Here is a 26,366-nt window from a genome sequence, read left to right as displayed (position 1 = left end):
TAATTTCAAGATCCAATGATACAGGACAATCAGGCACTGTAAAAACCCATGAGAAGTTGGATTTGGGCAGAGACAGTAAACCCAGAAGAGCATCTGTGAGGGCCTGGGGCACAGCCAGTACAGCTGGAGCCAGGGAGGAAATAAGGCTGAAAAGTGCAGGAACCAGACATACAGGGCCTTAGGGGCCACAGGAAGATGCTTGGGTTTTATTCTTGTATTGAACTAATATTGAAGGACTTTTTAAAAATTGAAGTATAGTTGATTTACAATGTTGTGTTAGTTTCAGGTGTATAGCAAAGTGATTCAGTTATATATATTCTTCTGATTCTTTTCCCTTATTGGTTATTACAAAATGTTGAATATAGTTCCCTGTGCTATACAGCAGGTCCTTGTTGTTTGTTTTATACAGAGGAGTGTATATATGTTAATTCCAAACTCCTAATTTATCCCTCCACCACCCCCCTTGGTAACCAGTATGGAGGTTCCTTAAAATACTAAAAATAGAATTACCATATGGTCCAGCAATCCCACTCCTGTGCATATATCTGGAGAAAACTATAATTCAAAAAGATACATGCACCACTATGTTGATAGCAGCACTGTTCACAATAGCCAAGACATGGAAACAACCTAAATGTCCATGGACAGATGAATGGATAAAGAAGATGTGGTGCATATATACAATGGAATATTACTCAGTCATAAAAAAGAATGAAATATGCCGTTTGTAGCAGCAAGGATGGACCTAGAGATTGTCATACTAAGTGAAGTAAGTCAGACAGAGAAAGACAAATATCATATGATATCGCTTATATGTGGAATCTAAAAATTGATGCAAATGAACTTATTTACAAGACAGAAATAGACCCACAGACATAGAATACTGGAGGATTTTAATCAGAGAGATAAATCATCTGGTATAGACTTTAGAAGTCCCTGTCTCCTGCTGTAAGAATACCTTTTAGGGGATGGAACAACACTGGGGGCAGGGATTTCACTGTTGAGTCTTGTAATCACCTACAAGCGATCACTGTGCTTTGGCATGGGTCTGTCATTGACTAGCCAAGCGACCTTGGGCAAATAATGTATCCTCATCTGTAAAATGAGATAAAAGTATTTACCTCATAGTGTTGTTATGGAAATTGATCAAATTAGGGTATAAAAATTGCATATAACTTCCTGGAATATTTTATATGCTCAATAAATGCTGGATTTTTTAAAAATTAGGATTATTAGTTAAAAACAGACACATGAGCCTTAATACACAGATTGATTGCAATTCTCTATTTCTCTGATTGTGTGTAGACATTAGGTATTTCCCTGATTGTGTGTAGACATTAGGTATTTTACTTTTCTAAGTTTGTTTCCCATTCATTAATTGTTTACTATGTTAATCAGTATAGGTTAACTATACTATAGCTATACTATGGTAATGAATAAGCCCCACTCCGAGTCCATGGGTCTTAACACAATGAAGGTTTCTTTCTTCTCACATTAGCTTGATGTGGTTACAGAAATCCCCCTCCATTCTTGTCACCCCACATCTGGAAACTACAGCTTTCCAGTCTGTCCTCTCAGAGAAATTGTGGAATAGACTAAAGGTCTTATTCCCATACTACAGTGTTCATTTAGTATTATCAGTTCCCACAAATTTATAATAATTGTCATTTTCTCTAGCTGGTCATTTTTCCCTGCAAGGCTCACATTATCTCTATATGTTTTTGGCACATTTAAAAGTCAGAAAGTCTGTGAGTCTTTGGGAAGGTGGGTGTTCAGGACATGAGGGCTTCAGGGACCCAGATCCTTGTGTCCAGATTTGCCTTCAGCGACTGTGTGACTTTGAACAAGTCATTTAACCTTGCTAGGATTCTTCATTGCAGCTCTTCCAGTAAAATATACTATCAAAATGCAAAGCATTATTATATTACCCTACAAAAACTTAAAACAATGCAAATAGAATCATTTAAGTTAATCATTTTGTCTACCTCTTTGCCTAACCATGAAGGATCCCTGTGGTACATTTTAGCGAGGTTTGTTCAGTACAGGTTGAAATGACCTCATCAAAGTGATTTTTATCATTTGTTTTGAGAGGCGGTATCATTAATCTTTTGTGCAACCCCCTCCTTTTTGGGCTCACTTCAGTTAAATAGGCAGGGAGAAGAGAATGTTGAACAACATTATAAAAATGTTAATCCCTAATGTCACTGACTAGCTCTTAATCACGCTATTAGACATATGTTCTGATTTAATGATCCTAATCAGCATGCAGTCAGACCAAGATTGACTTTGATGAATGTCTAACATTATTTTGTGATATGGAAGAGGTTGTTTTTCTTGTTGTCTAAACCTTTCCTTAGAAATTACATCCAATTTAGAAAGAAAGAGAAATAACATAAAATATCTTTAGAATGTGCAAAAATCTCATTATTTCAAACCGTTGCTTCCTAACAATGCTGTAGTGAAAATCGGATCCCCTTTCCTTGTGCCTCTTACTTGGACCCTTTTCCCTAGTGGTACCATTTGCTGAGGTCCTTCTCAACACAAAGCCTCCAGTCAAATGTCACCATATCCATGAAATTAAAATCATTTTCGTAAACCATTTCTCAGGAATCTTGGACAAAATTCATAGCTGCTTCTTCTAGACTTTCCTAGCATTTTATTAACTTCTATATTTTGACCCTAATCTCATTCTGACTTACATTTCTTTTAGCTGTGTATATGTCCTTCTTCCTTAAATGTTATGAACTCCCTTGGGGCAGTGATAGTCTATTAAAATTTGTATAACTAGGATATCTCCCCGTGACCTTCACACAGCATAGAATTAAGCAGTAATTGAATGGAATGATTATATATATGTATATATATAATATACGCTCATAAGGCACCAAATAAGTCCTTAATAAGGACTACTAGAAGGCAACATTTGCACCAGAGTGTACACAAATTGGTTGTTCAGAATTGAGACCATTGATAATAATGCTATTAATAAGATCACAACTTTGACTTAGCTTATAAACAGAAATAATTCATGATGACATTGAATTTCACCATGTGATCAGGATTCTCAATTATGGAGGAGAGGTCTGGGCAGTGCCAGGAGGGAGAAGTGGAGAGATTTCTTCCTATATCTTGTGCCCAAAGCCAACATTAGCAAACATCTGAACACACAATGTTTCACCCTTGTGTTACCTGGACTCACACACTGGGACGATCCACCTAAGCTTACCTCAGTCCTGAAAGCGCTTTTTGTTCTAAGTAAACCCACCAGACCTCTAGGCCACTTGAGTATGGCTTATCTGAACTAGTGGTTAGAAAGAAAGCAATTCATTTGAACTAGTGTCCAAGGATTTATAGCTGTTTGGAAATAGGTTAAATGGATTTGTACCATTTAGAATTATTCTTTAAAAAGAAGACACTAGTTAACAGACATCTCTAACTGGGATTCTAATTTAAAAGCCAATAAAGGGACTTAAAACATTTTAGACAGTGTGAAGAGTAGTATTTGGGGGTGAGTATAGTCCTTCAGGCTGTCTGCCCCCTGACTCAGCACCTCTAAGATACTTCTGTGTTTCTTAGTATTTGTTTTATCTTCTTCTCATTACTTACAGGTTCTTGGAAAACCCAGATTGTCATTCTCTCCCTACTTGCCTCAGTGACTTCCATAAGGATGTTAGTAATGAATGCAATTCAGAGAAAGTTGTTGCCATTTGTATACATGAATAATTTGTAAATTATATGTTTGTACATCAGGAGTTGTATATGAAATCAAATCTTGACTAGGCAGAATTCCAACCTAGTGCCATCCTCAGACAAAAGTTACTATTCTACTTTAAAATGATAAATCATGCAAAATGGCTCTCAATAACGATTTCTTTCATTTTTAAAAAATAAGCACATATTAAGTGCCTGTTGTATGCCAAACAAAAACAGACCAGTGGTTTCCTAAGAGGACCTAGGCCTAACCCCATTCAGCCTAAGGGTGTTTAACACCTTTATCTCTGCCTACATCTGTTGTTTTGGATATCTTATCATCTTCTAGATAATAATTTTTATCTACTTAAATATTCCCAATTATACAAGATAACTCAACAGATTTTACTAAACTAAACTTTGCAAAGAAAGAAAATTGAAAATTGACAAGGACAAGACTTAAAAATAGTTTTCTGTTAACTACATAAACCAGAAATTAGAGGTTGCATCCTAGCTTTGTATGGGTTAAATATGACATACAGAGGGATTTCATTGGCCTATGCAGTATTGATCTTCATAATATTTCTTTTGTCCAAATCTTTGAACTTCAAATATTGTGACTTCTCTTTAAAAAATTCAAAAGATATGGTAACCCTGGCGTTAATCTTTGTCATGACAGAAATCAGTGTGGGGTAAGACAGGGCCACCCTGTCCTCTGAGCCAACACTCTCCCCCTCACCTTCGTGTCCACCCCTCCCCACAGTCTACCAGAAACTGAGGACTAAGGTCGGGCTAATATTGGCCCTCATGCTACTATTTATCCTTTTGTAGTTTTAAAAGGAAATTAATTTTTGTAACTATATATTCAATATTTTTGGTCTAAGGTCTAGCCCAGTTTACTCAATTGTGATGCCTGCCTGATTTGGTTGGCATTTGAGCTTGTGACCCTGAGTCTAAACATTGTGATTAATCAATATTCTATTATAGAAATGCTTTTCATGAAAGTGTTGTTTATATGAGCACATATATATATATATATATCTCTATGTGTGTATATATATAGAGAGAGAGATAGAGAGAGAGAAAGAAAAGGAAGGAGGGACAGGAGGGAGGAAGGAAGGAAGAAGGAAAAAGAAGGAAAGAAAGAAAGAAAGGAAGGAAGGAAGGAAGGACGGAAGGAAGGAAGGAAGAAAAAAGGAAAGAAAGAAAGGAGAGAGAACAGAAGGGAAGGAGAAAGAACAGAAGGGAAAAGAGGAAGGAAAGAAGGGAGGGAGGGATATATATACATTGTACGTATGTATGCACATATGTATATATATATATGTGCATACATACGTACAATGTATATATATCCTTCGAGACATTTTCATCTCAGTTTCTGTGACATCCTCTGTGCTATTTCAGGCTTGTTCCACTCTGACTTGTGAAGCATCTTGTCTTTCAGATGGAATCCCATTGACCTGGTGGATCGGACGGTCCAATGAAAGACACCCCTACTGGGGAGGAGCCCCTCCCGGAGTTCAGCAGTGTGACTGTGGCCTTGACGAGAGCTGCCTGGACATTCGACACTTTTGCAACTGTGACGCTGACAAGGACGAATGGTAATGGGTGTCCTGATCCCTCTGCACTTGTGGAGGAAGCCCACAAAGGGATACATAAAATGTCCCCTAAGATAAAAGAGAATGAATGAGAGATTCAATATGAACTAGGGCTCCTGAATAACGGTGATTGCTTTAACTTTGGAAGTTTCTAGTCCTCGTACTTTCAGGGCTATTGCTGAAGTTTGTAACATAAAGCGTGTTGCCACACCATCACCCCTTTATATTCTGAACATTCCATTTTCAACAGGAGAATGAAATGTAATATCTAGCTTTGCGTTTTAGTCAGCATTTCTGTAATGTGTAGAATATATAGGCTTTGGGAGAAGGTGTGGGAGATAGGGATGTGTAATTATACAGACTGTTTCTTTATTCTCCCATTGTCCCACTGATGATACAGTCACTGGCCTGCTCTACTATTGCCACTAAAAATAGAGAAAAGAAAATTTATATTTATTAAACACCTATTCAATCCTCATAACAAGCTATTAATTCTTTTTTTGTATTTTTTATTGAAGCATAGTTGATTCACAATATGTTAGTTTCAGGTGTACAACACAGTGATATATATATTCAGTTTCTTTTCCCTTATAGATTATTACAAGATATTGAGCATATATCTTGTAATAATCTATAGGCATATATCTTGTAATGTTCATATATTCCCTGTGTTATACAGTAGGTCCTTTTTTATGATTTTTAAAAAATTTTGTATTGGAGTATACTTGTTTACAATGTTGTGTTACTTTTGGGTGTACAGCAAATTGATACAGTTATACATATACATACATCTATTGTTTTTCAGGTTCTTTTCCCATTTAGCTTATTATAGAATATTGAGTAGAGTTCCCTGTACTATACAATAGGTCCTAGTTGATTGTCTATTTTATACATAGTAGTGTGCATATGTTAATCCCAACCTCCTAATTTATCCCTCCCCTCCCCTTTCTCCTTAAACATAAATTTGACAGAGAAAACAAACCTATTAATCTTTCATAATTTTCTCACTTTTGCATCTTAAGGTAGAGGAATGTAGATTACAGAGAGGTTAAATACTTTTCTCAAGGTCACACAGGTCTATTAAGAGGCAGATCCAGAATTCAAATTCAGGTATAACTGAGGCCAGACTTTCTCTTCCTCCTCCACAGCAAGTTACTTTTGTAGATAATGTTTAGTTTTAGTTCTCATGGCCATCACATGTAGTTTTCCTTTGTCCTCCAGGTCAACTGCTTATTTTGTTTTTACTGTATTGATTATGAAAATATGCACAGAACATTTCCAAACCCACTTTGGTTTTGACTGAATTTAAGACATTCTTTGGTTTTGGCTTTGTAATTGTATTTGCTTCATCAAATGCTGCTGAAGTATAGTTAAGGATTCCTATGTCAACCTGCTCTCAACCTAGTGGAAATGGCTTTTAAGTACTTTCCCCTTCACTGTTTAAATTGATAACAGCAGGAATGTTTCAAATAAAACTTTCGGTCCACTTGAAACCTCAGTTCAGTGAGGAAAAGACCAAGAACGTGGCTCCATCAGGTTACACTAGATGAACCACAGCTTCAGAATGTTGTAGGGCTGCTTGGGCCCAAAGTCATGTGACCTGAGTCTGATCTCAGAGAGACAGCAGTGAGCAGTCTTGAAGCAGAATTCTAGTTCCCTGCCTAGGAATTGAACCTGAGTAGCCTGGATGAAAACTAGGAATCCTAGCCACCAGTCCACCATGGGCTAGAGACTAGGAGAAAAATCTCCCTGGCTCTTACCCTCATTTGAAAGCAAGACTGTTTCAAGGAGGCAAAAACTACAGAAACAGGTACAAAGTTTATTCTTAGAAACACAGCACAACATGTGGGAGAGCACACAGGGAAGCAGTTTATTTAGACAGAAGCAAAGCAGGAATACACACCCAGGGAGAAAGGGTATTCTCCCTAATGAGGAGGACTGCAGTAACAACGCAGTCAAGTCATTTATGTAGAGGCAGTGCTTCTGGGTCTTTGTTCTCCTCTGGCCAATTATTTTGCTGCTTTTCCCACATCTGACCTGTCTTAGGGCCCTTCCCAATATGCGTGCACATCTTTTTGCCAAGATGGATTCCAGCGTGGAGGCCTTTGGGAGCTTTGACAACACTTACTATGGGATGGCGCCCCCTCCCTTTTTGACCCCAGAGGAGCCTTCCTGTACATGTGCCATCGGGGAGGTCTCCTTGACCTCAGGAGTGATAGATGTGGCCCTCCTATCTCTTTACTCCAGGAGAGCTCAGCTCCTGCCATTAACTTTGTCCTTGGAGTGTTAGGGAAAACAGAGCTCCACTTTACTCTGTTTGACAAGCTCCCCAGCTGCTCAGCCCAGGGGCCCAGCTATCTTCTACCTCAGGTCCTTCCTTCTAACATCACGATCTTCACAGGGGTCAAATCAGATGCGGTTGACTGGACTTCTCCATTCTGTGCACTCCCAATCTACCCTGCAGAGCCCTCTATCACATCTTGGAGGCCTACAAACCAAAAATAACTCTTGTTCTGTTTGGAGACTGTGTCTTTTTTAACATTATATGCCTGAAGACCTCTTTGTAGAGTAGAAGATGATGGTAGTTAGCTGAATAGATGAATGTAGAAGACCTTTGAGGAGGAGGAAGGATCCCAAAGTGGCATCTACAAGCTTGAGAGATATGTGGAAAGGCTAAATGGTTGTGTGGCCAGGAAAACATAGTCAAAATCCTCTGCAGTCAAATCTAAGCAAATCTAAACAAATCAGAGCAAATCTAAGGTTGCAGTCAAAATCCTCTGCAACCTTAGATTTGCTCAGTTTATTTTGATTTTTTTAATTTCCCTTCACTATGCTGACATTAGAAATGTATAGATTTATAGACTTACATGGAAATGTGTTCATTTTATTCTGTATAATCAGATAAGTTGGTAAAGGGGCTAGACTATAAAGAGTTACTGAGAAGGGGAAGTATTTCTCCTAAGTGCCTTCAATTCTCACTCGCTTGTTGGCTGAATTCTTGATCTTTGCTCACTGTTTCCTTTCCTTTGATGAAACTCTTTCCATACCGAATGCTGCCTCAGCGCCTTCCCTTCCTAGAGTACAAATGACCATGCCTGGGCTTAATTTAAGGAACACTGAGGAGCAGTGCTGGACAATCACATCACATCACTTAAAAGTGGAAAATTAGACCATCATATTGAAATGCTGCTACCCTCTCTTCTCCAAGACTTCCCACCGATCATCTCTTCTACTCTGATTCCAGCCTCTCCCTCCTTTGACCTTCTTACTCGTTCACTAACCTTTGAACCCCTCCTATTGACTTCATCATTGAGGTTGTGCTCAGAGAAACTTTTCCTCAGCTCTGGTGCCGTCATACCTCGTCCAACATGGGTTATTGCATATTTCATAAGCCTTTCCTCTTCCTTTAGAGCCAGGGGAAAAGCCTCATCATGTGCCACTTTCTGTGGCCAGCAACCTTTTATTTAATTTTAGATGTAGGCTTTGTTCAACAATCAACCTACGAAGGATCAAGAGAAATGATCTGAAATTCCCTTTGTAAAGATGCCCACTTTACCCATGGCTGTCCTAGAGTTACGTTGAATATCTCATATATATATATATATATATATATATATATATATATATATATATATATATATATATATATAATACAGGGTATAGTATGTAAAATACTAAGAACACTTCAGTGTATGATTGTTAAGTGACAATGTTTCCTAGGAGTTGCAATATAGTAAACTGCTATCTACTAAATACTATACAAGCCTAAAATAAGTTTTCTGATTCACTTTACCAATCCAGGTGAGATCAGGAATTTCCTTCTATCATTCTCATGAGGGAGCAAATTCTGATTTAACTCTTCCAGATTTCACTGTTTTAGGACAAGTCATAACCTGTCATAAACGATTCTGGAAAATAATTTATTATAGAGCCAACTGTACGTACTATTCCAGCTGACATTTACTCATATATTGCATGTCTAATGAGTGCCTATTCCATGTAGTCAGGCAGTCTGCTGTGCAGAGAAAGTCAAGGGCATTACAATCCCTGCCCTTGAGGAGCTCGCAGGACAGTGGAAAAGAAAAGGCTAGTTATTTAGCAGTAAATGTAACAGTGTGATGACTTCGGTTATAGACAGAAGCACACATGTGTCAACCTGGGGTGCCCGTGGGCTGGGATAGTTCGATTTCAAGGAAAAGTGTGGTTAAGTTCCAAAGGATCAGAAGAAGTGAGCTAAAGTTAGTGTAGTACAGGTAGGTGCTGCTGTGTATTCAGACACGGAAATGTGAAATAATATAAAAATCACTACTTCCCCAAAATATAAGTGTCTTGGTGTAGTTTTTGCACAGTTTTCATGTGGGGAACTTACAGGAGATGTAGGCAGGGAAGAAGGTCAAATCCAGATCACGAAGCTTCTTGTATGTGAAATAACAATGAGAGAGCTTTGCTTTGTCTGTAACAGGGGTTGTAGACATAGAGTATACATTCAGAGTGAAACACAGCAGAGCCCTGTGGAAATGCATTCATTATTTACATATTCAATTCTATTATTTACTATACAGAAAGGTAAAGCACAAAAGCTGGCACTACTATGAAATGGTCATGTTCTTTAACATTCTTCCAACCTGATTCTTAGATAACATGTGGTCCAGCTGGCTTTCCATACATTTCAAACTTTTCTTTCAGACAAGCATGCCCCTTTTGGTGTCCGGGTGCTTCTAAGAAAGCTCAAACATATTTACCTTATAAACTTCCCTTAAGTTTCTGCTCTGGGTAAAGTTAGTCAGAATACTGATGTGGGCTGGTATAGCATTTAGTAGATAGCAGTTTGATGTATGATGACTCCTAGATAATATTGTCTCTTAAAAATGTGAAGTATCAGAGAAAGACAAATATCATATGATGTCGCTTATATGTGGCATCTAAAAAAGTGATACAGGGCTTCCCTGGTGGCACAGTGGTTGAGAGTCCGCCTGCTGATGCAGGGGACACGGGTTCGTGGCCCAGTCTGGGAAGATCCCACGTGCCGCGGAGCGGCTGGGCCCGTGAGCCATGGCCGCTGAGCCTGCGCGTCCGGAGCCTGTGCTCTGCAACGGGAGAGGCCACAACGGTGAGAGGCCCGCGTACCACGAAATAAAAAAATAAATAAATAAATAAATTAATTAATTAAATAAAAATAAATTAAAAAGTGATACAAATGAACTTATTTATAAAGCAGAAACAGATTCACAGACATAAAAAACTCATGGTTACCAAAGGGGAAAGGTGATGGGGAGTGATAAATTGGGAGTCTGGGATTAACATATACACACTACTATACGTAAAATAGATAATCAACAAGGACTTACTGTATAGTACAGGGAACTCTACTCAATACTCTGTAATATCCTATAATGGAAAAGAATCTAAAGAAGAATATATATATATACTCATATATATCTCTGAATCACTTTGCTTTACAACTAAAACTAACACAACATTGTAAATCAACTATACTCCAATAAATTTTTAAAATTAAATATCATGAAAAAATGTAAAATTAAATTACAAAATGAAAAAAATTGGGAAAAAAATGTTAAGTACCGTATGCTGAAGTGTTCTTAGTATTGTATGTACTATATATCATATCATTATCCCAACAAACCCTGAGGTTGGTTTTATTAGCTCCTTTCCCCAGAAAAGGAAACTGAGGCTCTGAGATGCTAAGTGGCTTGGGTAAGGTCACATGACTAAGGGGGTAGAGTTGGAACTCCAGCTGAATCCAAGGAAGCCCTGCTGACTACATCCAACGAGCTGCTAAGTTGGCATTTTGGGTTACGGCAGCTGGTGAGGATGCCAAAGAGACCCCTCCCAGGGCATCTCAGGTCAGATTACTGCACTGTGCATGTTGCTTTCTGCTAAGTCAGCTTGCTCTGAGAGCCTCAGCTATCTTCCCAGACTCTGGTAATTGGTAATATTTTATTCTGTTTTAATTAACCTCTGTGACTGAATCACATGCTGTCATATATTTCAGTGAGGCCCAAGTCAGTGGGGATAATGAGTATTTTGTGGGTAATGGGTGAAAGTAAGGCAGCCAGCTCAGAAGTGGAGGTGGGTGGACGAAGGAAAAATAAGTAATTCAAGGAACACCCAAGGCACAATTCCCTATTAGAATACTAACGGGAAGCCTCAGGGAGACGTGGATCAGGTGTACTATGGAGCTGACTTCTCCTGGGGTTTCCATCCCAGCTAAAGAACTAAACAGGAAGAAAAAAAAAAAAAAGAAATGGGAAAACTGATCATGAATAACAATCTCACAGTAAATGATTGTTTGCAAAGGAACTTCTCTTCAACATAATGATTCAGCCTATAGACATCCCCCCAATCAAATGTTCTCTGATTTATCCGCATCAGCTGGATGGGCTGCTGAGAGCAAGAAAGAAAACTGGCGACAGCTCCGAGCTGGGGGATCACACAGGAGAGGGCTGGGCTGGGTGAATGGTGGAAAAACAGTCATCTGGGTAGAGGGGTACAAAATGGGACACAAAGGATGGTGCTAGAGGGATAAAAAGGATGGTTCAGTGGTGAGGAGAAGGCAGAGAGATGGTCCAAAGTGGGCCTCTTCGTGATGGCCCATGGCTGGGATGAAAAGTTTTCTCACCCATACAACCAGGTAGACCTAAGAAGCTCTCTTTTCTAACAGCAGGACCTTCTTTTATTTATTCATAAGCAAGCATAGACATTTTTATGTGAGTTTTAGTAACTCTGTTCTTTGCCTCTTGCCCTTACTTCACCCTTGTACGAAGCGACATGGCACAGAACAGAAGGAGAAAATGGTATAAAGTTTAAATTCTTGTTATCTGATGATCCAAAAAAGGAAACTTATTGTTCTTGTTGTTGTTTTTTTTAAGCAGGATAGTTAAGGGATTTTTTTTTTTTTCTCAGCATGTGGAATCCTGGAGCTTCAAACTACTCTTTAGCCCTAGAATCTACTTCTCTGCCTCAGAGAAATTGTTTAATAAATGGTGCTAAGCCATGAGTGAAAGATGGGTGAATGACTCCTTTTAAATATATTTTTACCTCTCTGTCTTTTGGTATATTGGGCCCTGGTGATTCTAGAATTAACTGATATTTGCTGCATTGTTGGCTGTTACCCACCTTTTATTATCTCACCAGAAATATTTACTCAATAATTTAACCTCAGCTTTTTGCTGCGGGTTGATTTTCTCCCAGCTATCAGAGAGTAGTTAGAAGGGATCACACTGCCCCCAAAGTTATCTTTGTAAACATTTGTCTCGAGCTGTTCTGTTTGTCAAGACGTGTCTAATTCAGCCCCAGGACCTTGACCTTCACAAGAGCCCCTCACTCCTTTCCCTGGAGACGTAAGGAGACAATGCCTTTAGGAAGAAGATGCTGGTTACATCCAAGAGTTTAGAGTTTTGCTATTTCCTCACGTAGGATATTCTTTGCTCTCTCGGAACTCCTTTGATTTCCCCAAAATCTCCACCTCTGGGATCTCCACACTCAGTGCAGTGAGGATGCTTCAGACTCGGTCGTGTCCTAAATGGGCCAGGAATTCTGAATCCTGAAAGAAAAGAAAGGCTCTGTCTCTTATTTTAAAAAATAATATTGTACGATCTCAAATGGTGGCAATTTTTTATTCATGAATGTATTTATGAGCTATTCCATGTAGAGATTAGGAAGGGTTTATCTGGGTTTTTACTCACTCAGTCCCCGAATTCCACATGCATCTAGCAATGTAGTCAGAGCCAGAGCCTTGGGTTGGAAAGAGTATGCTTGGCAATAGTAGGTTCTTCATACATTAACTTCTGAGTGAACGAATGAATGATTTTTTTTTCCTTTCTCCCCATACTCTCTTCCTAGAAAAATATGCCCTCCCCTTGCTAGGTGTGTTCTGCTGTTTTATTCCTGAAATTGTCACCTAAAGTATATATCCTGGGGCAACTTGATACTGATTTGTTTACACTAACAATCCCATGACTGGGTTTCGGATTGTTTTTATTTTATTTTTATTTATTTGTTTGTTTGTTTGTTTGTTTATTTTGGCTGTGTTGGGTCTGTTGCTGCGTGCAGGCTTTCTCTAGATGCAGTGATTGGGGGTTACTCTTCATTGCCGTGCACGGGCTTCTCATTGCGGTGGCTTCTCTTGTTGCAGAGCATGGGCTCTAGGTGTGTGGGCTTCAGTAGCTGAAGCACGTGGGCTCAGTAGTTGTGGCTCCCAGGCTCTAGAGCACAGGCTCAGTAGTTGTAGCTTGTGGGCTCTAGAGTGCAGGCTCAGTAGTTGTGGTGCACGGGCTTCATTGCTCCGTGGCATGTGGGATCTTCCCAGAGCAGGGCTTGAACTCGTGTCCCCTGCGTTGGCAGGTGGATTCTTAACCACTGCGCCACCAGGGAAGCCCCTCAGATTGTTTTTAGATAGCGTGTTTTGTGGTACATCTGACAGGACACGGTAGAAGGCATCAAACACTCAAGGAAAAAAAAAAAGGAACAATACAAAAATGGGAAAGCACAACTTCTAACCAGGGGTTGATCATTTAAAACTAACATATCACATCATTATCTTACAGAATTCTCGATGGAGTAAAATAGTTAATACTTCACCAAGGGTAGCATTAAGGACTGCTTTTGTGCCTTTTGTTCAATCATACCACCATCCTATCATCTATTTGGAAAATTTCTAATAAGCAATTTAAGACCTGCTGGTTCCAGAAGACAAAACATAGCTATGAAATACTCTTTTTTTTTTTTTTTTTTTTTTTGCCGTACATGGGCCTCTCACTGTTGTGGCCTCTCCCGTTGCGGAGCACTCCGGATGCGCAGGCTCAGCGGCCATGGCTCACGGGCCCAGCCGCTCCGCTGCATGTGGGATCTTCCCACACCAGGGCACGAACCCGTGTCCCCTGCATCGGCAGGCGGACTCTCAACCACTGCGCCACCAGGGAAGCTCCGGGTATCTATATTTAACAATGCACAGGAAGAATAATTTTTCCTGATTTTTAAAATTTAGGAGTTTTTTATTACAAAATAAATATGTCCTATTATTATTGTAAACCATTCAAATATTGCAGAAATATTAAATAAAAAGGAAGCTCCTTCCTCACTATCACTTTGGATCCTCTTACTTCCACCCAACATGTAAAATTTTATACCTGGAGATAATAGTGGGGCATGTAGGGCACATCTACATATAAATATCTTCCTATGCACATACCATATTTATTAACATGAAAGTTCATTCAGTTTTTACAAAATGTGAGATTGTATTAAATGTGTTATATGCAGCTTGTTTTTCTACATGAACTATGTCTTGAAGAGCTTTGACTTGGCATCATTAAATAAGCATAAACATGAATGCCTCCTGTCCATTTTAATGGCTGCAAGTGAGTTGTATCGTAACTTACAGTTTATCATAAAACCACAAACATTTTATTTTTAAATGATGTTTGACTATTAGAAAAAAATATTGCAATGAACATTTTTGAGTCTTGACATACTTTATTTTCATTTTTAAAGTTATTGTTTCTATCGCATAGATTTCTGGCTTAGAATTGTTAAATCGTCCACTTTTCTATTTTGATGAATGTGGCCAAATTGTTGAAGGGACTTAGGACTTTACCACAAGGGAGTCAGTTCAGAACTGGCCTCCCTGAATCTGGGGTGGAATGACAGTCTCTTTGAGCAAGTGGCTTCACCACAGAACTCACTGGGGGTCAAAACAGAGCCACACAGGAAGACATTAGTTACAACCTCCTTTGGCTCAGAACTTGCCGGAACCCTTCAGCAGGTGTGGACAGCTCTGACAGGACCCTGGTGATGTTGTATTCCCCTTCCGTTCTTTCTCTCAGTGTTTGTCATTTCTGTCACGCCTGGTCCTGCTCTGAGGTCCATGGCAACACTTTCAGCTCTTTACAAATAAATAAGTTCTCTGCATTATTTTCAAAAAGTAGAGGCTTCATCATTAAGAAGAAGAAAAAGGAGGAGAAGGAGGAGGAAAAGGAGGAGAAATAGTTTTATCTCCTTTGCAGATCTGCCTTCTAGATTTGTAGTGAAAATATGAAGTAACACATGTAAAACACTCAGAACACACACAATTGTGGCTATTTATGCTGGCAGCACCCTCGTTTTCTGGATGTAAAATATAATTGACCTCTATGTAATATCATATTATGTACTGGGATGATCAAATCCTGCATTTGCCACTTAGTGACTATCATTTAGCCTCTCTGAGCTTCAGGCTCTTGTTTGATTTAAGAAAAGAAAAAGAAAACCAAAAAGAGAAAAAGAATGCCTATCTCTGGGGAGTGCTGGCTAAGTTGGCATTAATTTGCTCGTCTAGCAGATATGCCAGGTATTTAGTTCTCAAAAATGTGTTAGTCATCATTTTTATTATTTTTTTCTTTATTTTTACAGCATCTTAAATGAACTGTGAAGCAATATTGACTTATAGAAGTTAAACTAATTTCTACGAAAGCTATACATACATATATGCAGTAAAATGCATAAGATAACTAAGTAGCATACCAAAGCAATCAAGTATATCCTTCAGCCATCACACTCTAGGTGAGATAATGAAAGAGCACTGAAGACCCTTCTCTCTCCCCGAAATGGGGCTGCCCTCTGAAAGTTCACTGGTAAAACTCACCATGTCATGGTTGGAGTATTTCTGCCTCCATGGAAATCGACCAGGAGACTGCTTGTTAAATGTGTCACCGAAGAGTTTGTGGACTCCCAAAATTCCTGTCAAGATGACCTATGTGGAGCTTCCCTGGTGGCGCAGTGGTTGAGAGTCCGCCTGCCGATGCAGGGGACACGGGTTTGTGCCCCAGTCTGGGAAGATCCCACATGCCGCGGAGCGGCTGGGCCCGTGAGCCATGGCTGCTGGGCCTGTGCGTCCGGAGTCTATGCTCTGCAACGGGAGAGGGCACAGCAGTGAGAGGCCTGCATACCACAAAAGAAAAAAAAAAAAAAAAAAAAAAAAAAAAGATGACCTATGTGTAATCTCAGAGAATGCAGGGCTGGAAAATCATTGCAAATTAGTCAACTGAAACCTAACCAAAGTGTGGCTCGTGTGGAGAAAGCCTGTGTGAATGGAATGAGGAGAGTCAGCCCGAAACCCACAAGGACAGCTCGAGCACTCAGGGCCAGGTTATTCCAGCCCTGCCTAGAGAAGATGTAGACAAATGTGGGAAACACAGCTTCCACTCATGAGAGAGCCGCTCTCTGCAGGAGCCAGACGAGGCCTGGGGAACAGGAGAGCACACCAGTTATGGCAAAAGTTTTGGTTCCAACCCTAGCCTCTCCACTTGCCAACAGTGCCCCCTGAGAAGTTGTATCTCCTCTCTCAACCTCTGTTGCCTCTGCTGTACAAGGCAGGCGATGTTATAACTCCATCATAGGGCTGTTCCGAGGATGAAACAAGATCAGGTGTAAAACTCTATTCGTGTGCTCACCTGGCCAGGGAAAGGCAAGAGGTGGCTCCCATCCTAAGGTCGTGAGATGTGAGATGTGAGATGCTCAGCTGAACCCCAGAGCCATCAGTAAGTTTAAGAATAGCAGCCCCACACCCAAGCAGGGCCTCTAACGTATGAATCTTTTTCTTTAGGAAGAACTCCTCCAGTAAAAGGCAAGGGTGGCTTTAAGTTGCATTTTATTTTTTACTCTAATATGTTAAATATTTTGGAATTTGGACCCTACCTGTAAGAGATAGAGGCTTCTTTACAAGGTTTGAAGGAATAAAGTACATCTTGTGGTCCACATTTGTGAGTATGTTTCTGGAGATGTGGACACGAGTGAGAGGGAGGGAGGGAGCGGAGCAAGGAAAAGTAGGGGGCAGGTCAGGTAACTATCTCCCAGACCCAGGCTGACTCTGGGCCTCAGAGTAAAACTGAGGCCAGGAGGATGAGGATAGGGCAGCTGAACAGAAACCTAAAGTTGGGGAGTTTGGCGGAAGTTGTCGGTCAAGAATGAAGGAGGAAGTGAGGAAAAGAGGAGAAATGAAGATCCGCAGGTGTACGGCCTCAGCAGCTGAGAGCCTGGGACCAAGGCATTGACAGAACTGAGTAACAAGCAGGGTGGCCGATCCCTGGGGAAGTGACCAGTGGAGGGGGTTTGGGTATATTAGTTAAGACAGGACGATTGACATCCAAAGGAGATCTTTCATAGGCAGTTGAATGAATATGTATTCCTCGGAAAATGCATGTGAGTGTGTGTGTGTGTGTGTGTGTGTGTGTGTGTGTGTGTGTGTGTGTAACAGGAAAGAAGGCAGCACTCTAAAATGCTGCAGCAACGTGGAGTAAGTTACGGCGGACTGGCGTTTCCATTCTGTGGAAATGAGTGATTCTCTGAAGTTTCAGAGGCCTGGAAGGAGAAGAGGTCAATTTTGGTAGGTCTGGGAGGAGGGTGAGAGAGAAGAAAGAATGCAGACTTCCTGAGAAGAGCTTTTATGGCACTACTGAATGTTTCTTTCTTTTCCTATCCAGAACAGGTTAATCCAATGATGCCTACCAAAACCTTCATCCTTGCTAGTACTTTTTAAAATCAGTTTTATACTCATAAAATCCGGAGGGCCATTTATATTTCTTAACAATAAAGTAGTATTGGGTAAACTTTGGCTGTATTTGTATACCAAGACCAGATTTTGTTTTCTCACATCTACTTGAGAAGAGCCCTATGGCTTCAGGTTTCTTAAAGTATTTACAGAAGAAATGTAGTTTCTGAAAGTGTTAAATATATGCCAACATCGTCTTGTTTTGCCCCTCATGTTTCTTATACTAGGGACTGAAATCAAGACTCCGGATATGGCCTGGTCAGTGTGGGGTGCAGCTAAAGGGATATTATTCTCTGGTGTGGACTTGTCTATGTGACCTCAGTCAACGTTTGCACTTGCTGTTTTGTCAACCAAGTGACCCTTGAGCTCGTTGTGAGCTTCTTGTCATCTAATCCCTTAGGTTCTTCTTTTTTTTTTCAAGTCTCAATAAGGAAGACAAAAGGGAAATAATGCCGTAACCAAAGTTAAGATAGAATTACTGTCAAGCATCAATATGGCATTTAGACTTGTAGAGCTGTTTCTGGGCCTCATCCTGGGTATTCCTCTTTTGCAGCCACAGCAAATGGAGGGCTTCATGTCTCCCACTCAACAGAAAGGTATGCAGAGTTTCCTGAGAATAATTCATTCAGAGTCACACAAGGGCTTCCCAGGGACCTGAGGTCTTGAGTTCTTTGCATAATTTTCTAGGTTTATCTTCCTTATGGATAATGTGTTATATGTTACTTTTGGGTGACTGAAAGAGAGAAGAATATAAAAAGGAAAAAAAACCTCTCTTAATCAGCTCAGTCACCCAAATGATGCTATAAAAAGAATTGCAACAGTTAACCAAAAACTGGCTGACAGAAAAAAAAAAAAGGCAGTATATGAGTTTTCACTGCACTTTAATGATACACTAAAGAAATCAGTAGCCCCTTTTCTGCTCTGCAAACCTGATTTTGGTAAAGTCCCTAGATTCAGATAGAAAAACTAAGAGGAGACCACATTGGCTAATTCTGTGCCGTACTTTTGCTCTTTAGAATATTTGAGTCTTTTTTCTTAATGTGCATGTTTTATCATTAGGTCACATGTGTTTCTTGAGGACCATGTGTCTGTTATCTATGCTTTGTGCCCTTCAAGCTTCCATAAGCTGGGATCTTTGGCTGGGCAACAGTGGGGCACTTTTTTCTTATTTTCCTTTTAAAAATTCTTTGTATTTTACATTTTTTTTCACACTTGACTGGGAATTTCAATAGCTACTTATTGAATCCTTACTATGTGATAGTCAACATGTTAACTTTTATATGCATTATCTACTTTGATTTATACAACAACGTCGAATTAGTATTATTATCCCCATTTAAGAGATTAGGAAACTGAGTCCCAGGCTGACCTCTTGACATCATACAACCCGTGTATTGAGGCACATGTTTTAAGCTAGGTCTGTCTGGCCTAATGACAATGCTTTCCCACTACAACACTATCATTTCTGTACCTATAAAGTATATAAGCACCCTGTGCCTTTAGGAAGAGTCTTGTATATTGTTCCAAAGGAAGACAAAGTCTATAAAGTGTTTGCCCTTGAGAAGACGAGTTCATACAAAAGCCAAAGGAAAACAACTTCGTGTGTAGAACATCAACTCCACAGCTGCAGTTTGTATCATTTTTTATGCCACCCCCCCAAGTATTCTACCCATTAATACTTTGAAATGTTTGAATCAGCCTTGTTGCTCACTCATTGAATTAAATCCAAACACTATTCTCACTGTGATGCTAAGAGCATGAATGAACTTGCAAAGTCCCTTGATGCCCAGGTGGCCTGTAGGCTGAACACAGCCCTCATCTGTGTTTTATTGGTCAGTTTTATTGCAGTGTTGATTCCCACCATACTTTTTTTTTTAAGAATTTTAAATCCATTTCTAAGATTTGAAAAATTGAGAAGTTTTACATTGATATTCCAGTCTGGCCCACTGATCCTACATTCATGAAGAGCATAATTACCTGTTAGGAATGACTCTCACTGTCTCCTGTAGGCAGAATACTACTTCCTCCCAGTCTTCCTCTTGTTCTTTCTCTCTCTCTCTTTCCCCCTGACACTGAAGCTGTGTGTCATGTCCCATTTATCACCTAACACAAACTGGCTTCATTCATTTTTATTACTTTCCTGGCCCCTGTAGGCATTTGAGTTTGTTTCTACCACATTAAACAACTTTGGAGAGATTTTCAGATTTTATATAAAAAGTATTTTTGGTAATATGCTCTGCATAATCAAAGTAAATATGAATTCTTTTTCTCTGTTATTTGGAAGAGATTTTTATTCTTGGAGCAATTTTGTATATTCCAACACTTTGGCACCAGGACATCAAATTGATACAGACAAGATACCATAGTGTATGAGGGAGACAGTAGTTGGCACTGCTGGACAGACATCAGAATCTACCATTTTCACCTTGAAAATGAAAGAAGAATTGGGGAGAAATAAAATCCCATAGTCGAGTTTCTACAGGAGTTTGGTCTCTATTCCACTTCAGTTACTTGAAACTTGCTTTGCAATGTCTGCTTGAAAAAATATTAGAACATGAAGATTCTAATTTTATTCTGTGTATATGTGATATTCGTAGATGTGCTTTCAAATAGACACAAGAATCTTATTCCAGATCCTTTGACTGGCCTCTAAATACAGGTACTCAAATTACAGACAATGGATAGTACATTTCTTTACATTTTGGGTGAATAGACCTGTAAGGGTATATGTACAGGTGAATACTTGATTTGTTTATAACCAAGATGAATTAGTACGTTTTTCTACAGATCTCAGGAGTTGTATGTCTAATCTTAACATTTAATTTTCCACAATGTTCTGTGTAGTGTGGAGACCTCCAAAACAGAATCATAGCTCGATGTACGAAAAGATAAATTGACTTGCTTGAGGCTGCAGTGATTCAGGGGCAAAAATGAGAACTCAAATAAGTGTTAACACTACTATTTTTGAGCATTTACCATAGATCAGGCACCGTGACTATATCATATCATTTAATTCTCTCTATAACTCTTTGATATAGGCATTACCTCCATTTTTCAACTGAGGATACTGTGAAATCTCAGAAATAAAATAATTTGCCCAAGCCAATGCAGGTGGAAACTGGAGATGCAGGATTTCAGAACAAATCTGTGTGCTTCTAAATCTGTGTCCTTAAAGCACTTCCTCACACTACTTGGACCTTGCCATGCATCCGTAATTCATAATTTGACACATTATTTTCTTTGTCTTAAGTCTCAGAGCTGTAAATAATATGCAAAGGATGATGAAATATAACGTTGATTTTGAGTGGTTTTTTTTTTTTTTTTTTTGCGGTATGCGGGCCTCTCACTGTTGTGGCCTCTCCCGTTGCGGAGCACAGGCTCCGGACGCACAGGCTCAGCGGCCATAGCTCACGGGCTTAGTTGCTCCGCGGCATGTGGGATCTTCCCGGACCAGGGCACGAACCCGTGTCTCCTGCATCGGCAGGCGGATTCTCAACCACTGCGCCACCAGGGAAGCCCTTGAGTGTTTTTTGAGTGTTGTGTTGATGTCTTTGTGTCTACAGAGAGAGAACCAATATGGATTTGCTCCTCTGTGTTCTCATAAACAAATTGCTACATCATATACCTTGCCTTGATTGTTGTGGCTTGGTGCTGTGTCTCCCAGTTCCCAGGAACAGACAAGATGATCCATCCTGTGCTTACCTGAGGCTCTATGGCTGGACAGTCCAACCCACCCATGTGCAATTATCAGACTGCCTTATATAATTCAGTTCAGCTCAGATTAACATATATTTATGGCATACTTGTTAAATTTAGGGTTGAGATAGACACCAAGTGACTAGACCCCTGCCCCTTCCTTCTGCCCTGTGGCCGTAGACAAGTTATCTCATATCTCTTAGCCTCAGTTTCCTCATTTGTGATGGAAATAATGGTACCAACTGCATAGGTGTGTTACTTTTCCCCTAGTATATTTCTGGCTCAAAAATCACTGCATATTCATTCAATGTCAGTTTCTTATCTACATTTCCTTTTTACTCTCAGTAAAATGGTGTGTCCTTACCATGAGTCCAAAAACACAACTCAAAAAAGAGATGCAAGAGGGAGGAGATATGGGGATATATGTATGTATATGTATAGCTGATTCACTTTGTTATAAAGCAGAAACTAACATACCATTGTAAAGCAATTATACTCCAATAAAGATGTAAAAAAAAAAGAAAGGGAAACATGAATAGCTTAACCCCATTCATTTTTAACTTTCTTGTCAAAGGATGACTAGTCAGTTTCCTAGTTGTGTAATTAACAGAGACAAAGCCAGAGTCATTAACTACAAAGATCTCTGAAACATAGAAAACAAATAAAAAGCAACAAACCACCTAGGTGATAAGAAACATCCTAAACTGATTAAAACCTGTTGGCAGGTGGCTGAAACAAGTCTTGGAGTGATTTTAAGTGGTTTTGTGATGCTTATTTCAAGTTAGTTACTGAGATAGCCGACCTCTTCATGGAAAGAGAGGTAATGTTTCATGTTCCATCAGCACTGCATCAGGCAGGTGGGGTGCTGTGAGCTACAAAAAGCAGCAGCAAGCTCTGTAAACTATCTGCTTTTCTGGAAAGACTTAAGGAAGATGTAAAATGCTCTTGGTTTTGGAAGCTGGGCATGGGTTTTGTAATTGGCATCCCAGACTTTCACGCATACCTATGAGATGAAAGGCCCTCTGTTATTCCCCTGCTGCCCCAACCCTGCAGCAACCAGCCAAATCACTTTTGAAAAGAGGAGGCTTGTTAAAGAATCCCTAGATTATCCACATTTTCTCCTCTCTTTTCTTAAATTTATGTTTTGCAGGACAAATGATACTGGCTTTCTTTCCTTCAAAGACCACTTGCCTGTCACTCAGATAGTTATCACTGATACCAACAGATCAAACTCAGAAGCTGCTTGGAGAATTGGTCCCTTGCGTTGCTATGGTGACCGTGAGTACTAAATTGAAAGAAGATTTCTCTCTGTCTTACATAAGCACAAGATGTTTTATTCCCTTATCCTTTTTCCCTGCCGTGTCCCCCAGTCTTGAAAATTATCTACATGCCCAGTGCTTTCCTATACCCCATTCAAAATACAATGAACCATACTCAGGATTTTTTCATTTGCAGGACACTTCTGGAATGCGGTATCATTTTATACAGAAGCCTCTTACCTCCACTTTCCTACCCTCCATGCGGAATTCAGTGCTGACATTTCCTTCTTTTTTAAAACCACGGCTTTATCTGGAGTTTTCCTAGAAAACCTTGGCATTAAAGACTTCATCCGACTTGAAATAAGCTGTAAGTGTTCTCATTTATGAATTTAATATAACTGGTCAACAGAAGTTTTAATCTTATCTTTGCCACCAACAACTAGTGTATTATTTAGATTATCAAATTAATCTCCCTGGGCCTCTGTCAAATTAACAATGATAATTTCTAGCTCCTCCTTATGCTTTTTGTTTTATTATTACTTATCAGTGTTTAAAGAGTCATTCTCTCTTCAAACTAGTGCATTCCCAAAATTCCCATATATTTTTATTTACAGTGTCTTTTGTCTGATCCATGGGCATTTATTACCTATTCTTTTAAGCTTCCACACCACGGAACTTTTTCATTGCAATTTCTATGGAAAGCTGAAAACATTAGTTATTCTGCATTCTATTTAGACTTGAAGTCAAATTTTTATTGTACTTTTTCTCTGCAAGTAATTTCTTGACTTATTTCCCATCACCAGGAGTGTGTGACTGACCAATCAGAATTTCCATTGTTTCTCTACCACTTCACCATGAACAGAGCTGTATCTAGTGAGTTTGGTGTCAGAACATGGATCATTTTTTAACATCCCATCTCCTATATACAAGTTATATTAAGAAATAATTATAAAGTTAAATGGAAAGTCATACAAATGCAGATGGGGAAGTGTTCTGTTAATGAACTTTTATATGTAATCATGCCAAAAAAATTATTCCAGTACAAAAAAGAAACACAATACAATAAAGAATTTTAATCTCATTCATTTATTTTTTATATAAAAGGGAAAAATACCTACATATTGGTCTGTTCAAGTAACATTAAAAGTTCTGTTCCGTAGACTTATGCACATTTGGGAGTGAGTTCAGCAGAATTGATTTGCTTTGCATGTTCATGTTCAAAAGAGAGTATAATCAGATTTGTCCATTTATCTTCTCTCTTAGTGATCAAAGGATACTTTTTATTAACATTAAATTTAAAATGTTTTTCACATTAAGCAATAGATATAAACATTTTAGGAAAGATTTTAAACATAAGGCTAAGTTTGATAGAGATTCATAAAACCCCCATTTTACAATAAATTCCAGAAATTGCTATAATCTCTATGTATTTTTTCACTATCAATGTTAGTAACTTTCAAATAGCTCTGAAATTAAAAAAAAAAAACCACTAAAATATTTTTATTAGAAAATTCATCATGGGTTACTATTCTACTTGGTAAAACCTTACAGAGTTCCTAAGGTTTTGGAGTTGCTTAAGCTCTGTTTGGGTGCAATTTGTGTTCACAGCCCCTGTGGTACTATATATTCCTTGTTTCAACAGTAGATCTGAGGTAAACAATGATAGCACAGTAACTGTAAAAATGGGAAATCAGAAATTGAGCTCTTATTCTTAAAAACAAACACATATTTGAGTCTGCATGTTCAGGAGCCAATGGTACGTCAGGAGTTCTCTATATTAACTTCCCTCTTGAATATAATATGTGGTAGGTAATAAAATGTACTATTTGAAGCTTACACATTATTAAAAATTAATACTAACATCAGCATTTGTTACAACTTAAACCTACAAAAGTTTTTTGGTATTTTTTTCCCGCCCGGTGGAGGAATGTTTCATTGCTGACATTATTTAGAATTACTGGTTTGTGGCAATAATAAAACACAGATCTACTTTTAGTTGCTTTTGCTAGTTTTCTGATTCTCTGCATTCAGTGTACGCACTTCTTTCTTATACACAAGGTGGACTGCTCCCACCATCTTGCCCTTATTAAAGCCATGACCGTGAAGACTTATGCTTTTTGTTAGGGGCCTCATTTACCTGGTTTTAAATGCATGTTTTCTATGATTTGATTGTGGCAATTGACCATATTACAATAATAATGTGACAGCATGAAATACCCTTGAAAACCTAAGTAATAATGTCTTAGCAACAGAAACTTGGAAATTTGAGAGCTCCAGAAAAAGACACAAAAGCGCTGGCTGGAGGAGATGGCTGAAGTGCATGTACAGGTCTCCTGCAGAGCACAGAGCAGCTAAGTGTTTCTTCTGCAGCTACAGCACAATACAAGGAAAGGCATCTCTTTAACTGGTAGTTGTAATCTCCTTTTACTCCAATGATTTAGACTATTAATGGCAGGAAGCTTTTGTGGCTTTAGTGTGAAATGAGATCCCTCGTAGCTACCTTGGCCAGGCTTTAAATATGTGGAGTTGAGTGTCAGCCATTTCATAATTTGGATATAATAACCTCAATGTAAATTTAATAACAATCAGGCCCTAAGGCCTTTCGATTCATTAAAGCAGCAGCAAATGTCATGGCATATTATCACAAGGTAATGAGTGATGATTTCGTGTTAATTATATTTCAGTGTCCAATTTGTTTGTACTTCCTCATACTATATTTTGTCCTTTGGGTTGCATAAAAATGTTTTCAGTGCAAGTGGTATTAAATCTGATAAAAATTTAAAATCCATTGATGTCGTTGTTCAGTGCACACTTTTTCACCAGATCAGAGAATATGTATTTTTTGAAAGAGGAAGATTTTGTATAAACTTTTTTAAAGTACGAGGCCTCAAAATTTTCAGAATATTTTGTTTTATTATTACTTCTTAAAAGGAAAAACAAACAAATGGGGCTTATCTTGCATTTCTTACTAACAGCTGCACTCAACCTATGTCTTTTACACAGATGGAATTTTCACCCTAAAGTGTTCATAGTAAGATTCCTCTACAGATCAGCTTCTTAGAAAGAAAATGGGCTTCACATAAATGTAGTAGATTTCTCAAGTAGATCTCTTCCTCATCCCCAAGGAATATTCCTCTGTAACTATCCAAACAGAAGTTTTCAAAATTGATGTATGCGAATTGTTGGACAGGGAACAAGAAGTTTACATAAAATTTTCAATTTATTTCTTTCTGGGTCACTTCCAACTAAGACATTTGAATTTTGCAGCTTTAAGATTAGTCCATATTCTATAAAAGGCAGGATGTTTCATTATATCCTCAAGTCTTAATGGATTTGTTTCAAATGAGACTGAGAAAAAAATAGCTATTTTCACAATTAGCTCACAATGGCTGTGCAGGTTGAAACAGATATTTTGGAGTGGATGGGGGATCTGAAGGAAATGGCTGTTGAGATCAGTATGGCATAGTGGAAAGAGACTACTGGTTAGAACCCAATGTGGATTCTAATTTCTGTTTCTCTAACTCTAAATGTGAGCAAGTTCCTCACCCCTTCAGTGCTTATTTATGAAAATGGAAT

General features: G+C 38.9%; 1 protein-coding gene across 1 annotated transcript in view; it reads left to right on the top strand.

Annotated features, from left to right (window-relative positions):
• The window catches only part of CNTNAP5 (contactin associated protein family member 5), an 857,380-nt gene that overhangs the window by 690,048 nt on the left and 140,966 nt on the right, over nt 1–26,366 (top strand). Inside the window, exons 14-16 of the mRNA XM_059053215.2 lie at nt 5,135–5,291; nt 22,682–22,809; nt 22,987–23,157. Of these exons, the coding sequence (XP_058909198.2) occupies nt 5,135–5,291; nt 22,682–22,809; nt 22,987–23,157 (456 nt within the window). The remainder of the gene's footprint in view (nt 1–5,134; nt 5,292–22,681; nt 22,810–22,986; nt 23,158–26,366) is intronic.

The sequence above is a fragment of the Kogia breviceps genome, chromosome 2, assembly GCF_026419965.1.
Source record: "Kogia breviceps isolate mKogBre1 chromosome 2, mKogBre1 haplotype 1, whole genome shotgun sequence".
In the NCBI taxonomy this organism is placed as follows: Eukaryota; Metazoa; Chordata; class Mammalia; order Artiodactyla; family Physeteridae; genus Kogia; species Kogia breviceps.
The sequence above is the reverse complement of the archived record's forward strand: the minus strand, read 5'-3'. Positions and strand labels throughout refer to the sequence as shown.